The sequence below is a fragment of the Schistocerca cancellata genome, chromosome 5 (genome assembly GCF_023864275.1).
Source record: "Schistocerca cancellata isolate TAMUIC-IGC-003103 chromosome 5, iqSchCanc2.1, whole genome shotgun sequence".
NCBI classification, from domain to species: Eukaryota; Metazoa; Arthropoda; class Insecta; order Orthoptera; family Acrididae; genus Schistocerca; species Schistocerca cancellata.
In genome coordinates this window covers 83,192,670-83,200,176 of record NC_064630.1, presented here as the reverse complement: position 1 = coordinate 83,200,176, position 7,507 = coordinate 83,192,670, and the positions used below count along the sequence as shown (strand labels likewise).

At 45.7% G+C, this 7,507-nt stretch overlaps 1 protein-coding gene across 2 annotated transcripts in view; it reads right to left on the bottom strand.

Annotated features, from left to right (window-relative positions):
• Nucleotides 1–291: 291 nt before the first annotated feature.
• LOC126187610 (peptidoglycan-recognition protein LA-like) overlaps nucleotides 292–7,507 on the bottom strand; it is a 199,324-nt gene continuing 192,108 nt past the window's right edge. The window contains exon 3 of one of the 2 annotated variants that reach the window (XM_049928800.1): nucleotides 292–1,264. In XM_049928800.1, the coding sequence (XP_049784757.1) occupies nucleotides 624–1,264 (641 nt within the window). In that variant the 3' untranslated portion in view covers nucleotides 292–623. The remainder of the gene's footprint in view (nucleotides 1,265–7,507) is intronic. The other variant, XM_049928799.1, reaches the window with a different exon arrangement.

Below are 7,507 nucleotides of genomic sequence, written 5' to 3'. Positions count from 1 at the left end.
AGGAAATGAGGCACTTAAAGTAGTAAAGGAGTATTGCTATTTGGGGAGCAAAATAACTGATGATGGTCGAAATAGAGAAGATATAAATGTAGACTGGCAATGGCAAGGAAAGTGTTTCTGAAGAAGAGAAATTTGTTAACATCGAGTATAGATTTAAGTGTCAGGAAGTCGTTTCTGAAAGTATTTGTATGTATGGAAGTGAAACGAGGACGATCAATAGTTTAGACAAGAAGAGAATAGAAGCTTTCGAAATGTGGTGCTACAGAAAATGCTGAAGATTAGATGGGTAGATCACATAACTAATGATGAAGTATTGAATAGAATTGGGGAGAAGAGGAGTATGTGGCTCAACTTGACAAAAAGAAGGGACCGGTTAGTAGGACATATTCTGAGGCATCAAGGGATCACAAATTTAGCATTGGAGGGCAGCGTGGAGAGTAAAAATCGTTGAGGGCGACCAAGAGATGAATACACTAAGCAGATTCAGAAGGATGTGGGTTGCGGTAAGTACTGGGAGACGAAGAAGCTTGCATAGGGTAGGGTAGCGTGGAGAGCTGCATCAAACCAGTCTCAGGACTGAAGACCACAACAACAACATCTTTGAGATTAAATTACAATATTTTTTAGTTCCTTTTCAAACTCTCCCCACTTTCGTTGGTGCTCGACGCTGTCGTGCTGACTTCCGTCGAGTTTGCTCGGATGCACTGCACGCCGACGCCACAGAGTTCCAAGCAGCGGTGCGGCCAGGACTCGATGAGCGCGAGCACGTTGCGCCCCGGGCTGAGAGTGCTGGCCACCTGATTGTGCGCCAGCAGCCGGTACTGGCTGTCCAGCTTTCCCAGAGAGACGCCCAGCTCCAGCAGCAGCTGCAGCGAGCGCGCCATCGCCTCCGTCGCGTTGTCGCGCGAGAAGTCGCCCAGGAAGGTCACGGCGAGGTTGCAGTGCAGCACCCACTCCCTGTCGTAGTTGTTGGCGGCGTCCCAGCCGCGGCCCTCGTAAATGTTGCCTTCCACGTCTATGAGGAAGTTGGACGAGATGTCAGGCTCGCCCCAGTTTACGTAATTTTCGTCGCGATAATCGCGCAACTTGCTGAAGCACTCCCCTTCACCTTCGCAGGCCGCGCCTGCTGTGTGTCCGATGACCACGTAGGGTGTCGGGTGATGCAGAGGGATGGTGAAGATGGGGTCCACGCCACTGCTCCACAGGGACCTGGGAATGATATGCTGTCCGTTCTTCAGCACCAGTTCCGCGTTCTGCGGTGGCACTGCAATCAGATAAAAATATATTTTGTGCCGTCTGAGGGGCTTTGAATGTACGTGAAAGACAATACCAAATTTACAATGATGTGACACTCGTGGGATAGTGGTATGCACATATTCAGATGGCCGTAGTATCGGGTACGCAACGTATAAAAGGGCCGTCCATTGGCGGGGCTGCCATTTGTACTCAGGTGCTCCATGTGGAAAGGTGTCCGGCATGATGACGGCCGCACAACTAGTATTACAGACTATCAATACGGTATGGTTCAAAATGGTTCAAATAGCTGGGAGCACTATGGAACTTAACATCTGAGGTCATCAGTCCCGTAGAACTTACAAGGGAACCTCCCCATCGCACCCCCCTCAGATTTAGTTATAAGTTGGCACAGTGGATAGCCCTTGAAAAACTGAACACAGATCAATCGAGAAAACAGGAAGAAGTTGTGTGGAACTATGAAAAAAATAAGCACAATGTACAATCTGAGTAGTCCATGCGCAAAATAGGCAACATCAAGGATAGAGGGAGCTCAAGAGCGCCGTGGTCCCGTGGTTAGCGTGAGCAGCTGCGGAACGAGAGGTCCTTGGTTCAAGTCTTCCATCGACTGAAGAGTTTATTTTTCTTATTTTCAGACAATTATTATCTGTCCGTCCGTCCGTCCGATGTGAGGTAACTGCGCTGTAGCATGAGGATGCTATACCTAAACAAACATCGAAACACACGACGTCAGTCGACAACAGCGCACGGAAGAGAGAGTATTCCTGCTAACGACACTCCCTGGCTGGCAGTTGACTGTTCGCTACTTTGGACGGGAGTGCATTAAATACGTGAGATGTATTCCGTGGGCAATATGAATCCAGCAAATATAGCTCGCGACTTCAATAACAAGGTCAATGAATATTTTCCGAACTGTAAGTTTGCGGTGCGGTCGCAAAACATAGACACTAAACTTATTACAGTGAACAGAGACGTCAATCAACGAACGGATAGATCATAACTTTGCGAAAATAAAGGAAGAAAAATTTTCACACGAGGGAAAACTTGAACCAAGGACCTCTCGCTCCGCAGTTGCTCGCGCTAACCAGGGGACCACGGCGCTCCGGAACTCAGGTTGTCCTTGATGTTGCCTATGTTGCGCATGGACTACTCTGTTTGATAGTTCGGTTATTTTTTCATAGTTCCACACAACTTCTTCCTGTTTTCTCGAATGATCTGTGTTCAGTTTTTCAAGGCCTATCCACTGTGCCCACTTATTACTAAACCTGAGAGGGGTGCGATGGGGAGGTTCCCTTGTTAGAACTACTTAAACCTAACTGACCTAAGGACATCATACACAACCATGCCCGAGGCAGGATTCGAACCTGCGACCGTAGCGGTTGCGCGGTACGGTATGGTGGTTGGTGTTAGACGCATGGGACATTCCTTTTCGGAATTCGTTAGGGAATTCAAGAGTGTGACGAAAATTACGTCACACCATCGACAGCAAAGTGGCCAGCAGCCTACACTTAACGACCGAGAGCAGCGGCATCTGCGTAGAGTTGTCACTGCTAAAAGTCAAGCAACTTCGTGGCCAAAAACCAGCGGAAATAAATGTGGGAGGTACAGCGAAATTTGACGTTAATGTGCTATGGCAGCAGTCAACCGACGCTAGTGCTTTTGCTAACAGCACAACATCACCTGTAGCGCCTCTCCCAGGCTCATGGCCATATCAGTTGGACCCCTGACGACTGAAAAACAGTGGCCTGCCCACATTAGTTCCAATTTCAGTTTTAAGACCTGATGGTAGGGTTCGAGACCCCGCGAAGCCATGGACTCAAGTTATCAACACCACACTTTGCGAGCTGGTAGTGACTCCATAATGGTGTAGGCTGTGTTCCCATGGAACGGACTGGGTCCTCCGGTCCCTCTGAACCGATCATTGACTAAAAACTGTTATATTCAGCTACTTGGAGGCCATTTTTTAGCCATTCATGACTTCATGTACCCAAAGAACGACAGAATTTTTATGGATAACAGTGCGGCATATCACTGTGCCACAATTGTTCGCTATTGGTTTGAAGAACAATCCGGACATTTCGAGTGAATGACTCGGCTACCTAGGTCGCTATTCATGCATCCCATCGAACATTTATGAGACATAATCGAGAGGTCAGTTCGTGCATGAAACCCTGCACTGGCAGGGCTTTCGTAATTATGGACGGTTATAGAGGCAGCATCGGTCAAGACTTCTACAGCGGACCTCCAACGACTTGTTCAGCCCACGCCACGTTCAGCTGCTGCACAACACTGGGCAAAAGGAGATCCGAGACGATATTACGAGGCATCCTGTGAATTTTGTCACCTCATTGTATTATGACTACCAGCTACATGACACCCGCCATGACTACGTCACTTACCATCAACATCGTACCACCATGAAAGACGCACGCAATAAACATCAAATTAGCAAGAAGTATACTAAATCAGGGCTTCTCTAATGCAGAACTTCCACAGTCTTTGCTTACTTTGAAGGTTAATAACATTAATAGTAAATTTAAGAATGAGAAAAATGTGTAACAATGGCCACTCGGAAAGTAACGAACGATCGGTCGCGAAATGGAAACCACAGTCAAAATCCGCTGTAGCTTTGCACAAGAGTGCTGGGCAGTGTCTCCAGTATGCCTGTATATAGCGTCACGTAGCTCTTCTCAGTTCTGAGTGCTCAAAGATGCCTAGAAAGTACACTACTGGCTATTAAAATTGCTGCACCATGAAGATGACGCGCCACAGACGCGAAATTTAAACGACAGGTAGAAGATGCTGTGATATACAAATGATTAGCTTTTCAGAGCATTCACACAAGGTTGGCGCCAGTAGCGACACCTACAACGTGCTGACATGAGGAACGCTTCCAACCGATTTCTCATACACAAACAGCAGTTGACCGTCGTTGCCTGGTGAAATGTTGTTGTGAAGCCTCGTGTAACGAGGAGAAATGCGTACCAACACGTTTCCGACTTTGATAAAGGTCCGATTGTAGCCTATCGCGATTGAGGTATATCGTATCGCGACATTGCTGCTCGCGTTGGTCGAGATCCAATGACTGTTAGCAGAATAAAGAATCGGTGGGTTCAGGAGGGTAATACGGAACGCCGTGCTGGATCCCAACGGCCTCGCATCAGTAGCAGTCGAGATGACAGGCATCTTATCCGCGTGGGTGTTACGGATCGTGCAGTCACGTCTCGATCCCTGAGTCAACAGATGGGAACGTTTGCAAGACAACAACCATCTGCACGAACAGTTCGATGACATTTGCAGCATCATGGACTATCAGCTCGGAGACCATGGCTGCGGTTACCCTTGACGCTGCATCACAGACAGGAGCGCCTGCGATGGTGTACTCAACGACGAACCTAGGTGCACGAATGGCAAAATGTCATTTTTTCGGATCAATCCAGGTTCTGTTTACAGCATCAAGATGGTCGTATCCGTGTTTGGCGACATCGTGGTGAATGCATATTGGTAGTGTGTATTCGTCATCGCCATACTGGCGTATAGCCCGGTGTGATGGTATGGGGTGCCATTGGTCACACGTCTCGGTCACCTCTTGTTCGCATTGACGGCACTTTGAACAGTGGACGTTACATTTCAGATGTGTTATCAACCGTGGCTCTACCCTTCATTCGATCCCAGCGAATCCCTACATTTCAGCAGGATAATGCACGACCGCATGTGCAGATCCTGTACGGGCCTTTCTGGATACAGAAAATGTTCGACTGCTGCCCTGGCCAGCACGTTCTCCAGATCTCTCACCAACTGAAAACATCTAGTCAATGGTGGCTGAGGAACTGGCTCGTCACAATACGCCAGTCACTACACTTGATGAACTGTGGTATCGTGTTGAAGCTGCATGGGCCACTGTATCTGTATACGCCATCCAAGCTCTGTTTGACTGAATGCCCAGGAGTATCAAGGCCATTATTACAGGCAGAGGTGGTTGTTCTGGGTACTGATTTCTCAGAATCTATGCACCCAAATTGTAACACATGTCAGTTATAGTGTAATATATTTGTCCAATGAATACCCGTTTATCATCTGCATTTCTTCTTGGTGTAGAAATTTTAATGGCCAGTAGTGTATGTCACTCACCACCAAAATTGCACCACCACGAGAGGCGCATGCAACAAACATCAAATTAGGATGAAGTGTACTAAATCAATGCTTCCCAAACTTTTCCTTTGACGATAGACTTCGAGAATTCTGGTACTCTGGCAGAGCACCTTGATTATTTTGAAGCCTTCTAAAATAAAAACAGGTTTCGAAAATGAGCAAATTGTATTACGATGGCTATTCGCAAAGTAAGGAACGATCGGTCGCGAAATGGAAACTACAGTGAAAATCTGCAGAAGCTTTCCACACGTGTGTTGGGCAGGGTCTCCAGTAATACTGTACATAGCGTCACGTCATTCTTCTTAGTTCTGAGCGCACAAATATGTCTAGAAGATACTGTCTCACACGAGGTATGGGTGTCTTCGAACATATTTCGCCTGATTTCATGCAACCCCACATAACATAACTGACACGCATTTCCTTCTTATTGGCAGTTCTCGGCTGCACACTGCAGGGGCACTGAGGACGCTCCTGCAGTGTTTTCGATGGGAAGTATTTGATCGCCCATCGTACAGCCCTGATCTGGCTCCCTCCGAGTTTCATCTCTGCTCAGGTGAGTCGCTGGCTGTAAAGACAACATTTTGGCTAAAACAGCGAGTGCAGTCCAGCGTAGAAACTAGTCAGGAAGCACAGGAAGCTGCATTCTATGACGAGGGTATTGGACAGTTGGTTCAACGCTACGACTGATGTGTAAGTCGCAGTGGCGACCGTTTAGTGAAGTAGCTGGAAGGTGTAGCTACCTGTTGCAAATAAAACTTTTGATTTTCACCGCGGTTTCCATTTCGCGACCGGTCATTCCTTACTTTCCAGATAGTCCAGTGACTGCTTCAATTTTAAATGACAACTAATGACACAGAAATGCATTACGCATCACGTATAATTTTATTAATACTGTGCGACTAACTCTTTTCAGAATACACTTCATAGAGTATCTCCACAAATTCCACTAAATGCACCTACAAAATTATATCATGTTACCTTACATAATTCAGGAGAAATGATGTCATAAACACTTACATGTGTCAAATACTAACGCATTATGCATACGTTTAAATTTATTAGTCTATTCGCAACACATTTTGCAGAGAGTATACACACAGTCCGCTGATTGTACCTACAAAATTATTTAATTGTATGAGTCATAGACGAGGAAATATGATGTCATAATAGGCACTGAGATGTGTGAAAAAATGCCGCACCGCGAATCAAGCTTGAATACACTTACTCTTTCCTCTTAAGACACTCCTGCAGTCGAGTCGACTTAAGGAAATCCCTGACACGTGACAGCGCTTTTGGCAGTTTTCAACTGCGAATTACAAACGGCGAAACACAAATCAGTAAATGAATAAATTAAAAAATAAGTGCAGCAAGTAAAATGGGCTTCTCTGGTAAACTACTACGATTTATATAGAGACGCTGCAAAAAATTGCAGGTAAAAGAAACTTCAAACTTAAATTTATATGTGATGTTAATAAATTTACCCCTAAGGGTACGACCACAGACCATTTATAAATATTACAAAAAGACCGACCCTTCATCTCAGAGGAACATATGCCCATTGTAATACTTACATCAATTAGAAGTAGGTTTATATTACGTAACTGTGTATCTGCAGTTATGGAGTGTGTACTCTGAATTATTTGAACTCCTTGATATGTGACAAGAAAATTAGAATTTTGTTCAAATTCGAATGCTTCAAAGGCTCTGAGCACTAAGGGACTTAACATGTGAGGTCGTCAGTCCCCAACAACTTAGAACTACTTAAACTTAGTTAACCTAAGGAAATCACACACATCCTTTCCCGAGGCATGATTCGAACCTGCGACCGTAGCGGTCCCACCGTTCCAGACCGAAGCGCCTAGAACCACTCGGCCACACCAGCCGGCTTAGATGTTTGTAATGTTTATATAAAAAAAGCAATAGGATATGTTAAAATGATAAATTATTATAATATCTGTATGTTCATAAAAATAAAATGGTAATTGAAAGCTGGTTCATGCTTAGGGCACTTGTATTTGTAACGTGTAGAGAAATCTCCCCGCAGCGGAAGTAGAATGGCGCGGTGTAAAATGTGGTTTTGGCGGTCGAACTGAGTGGCTCC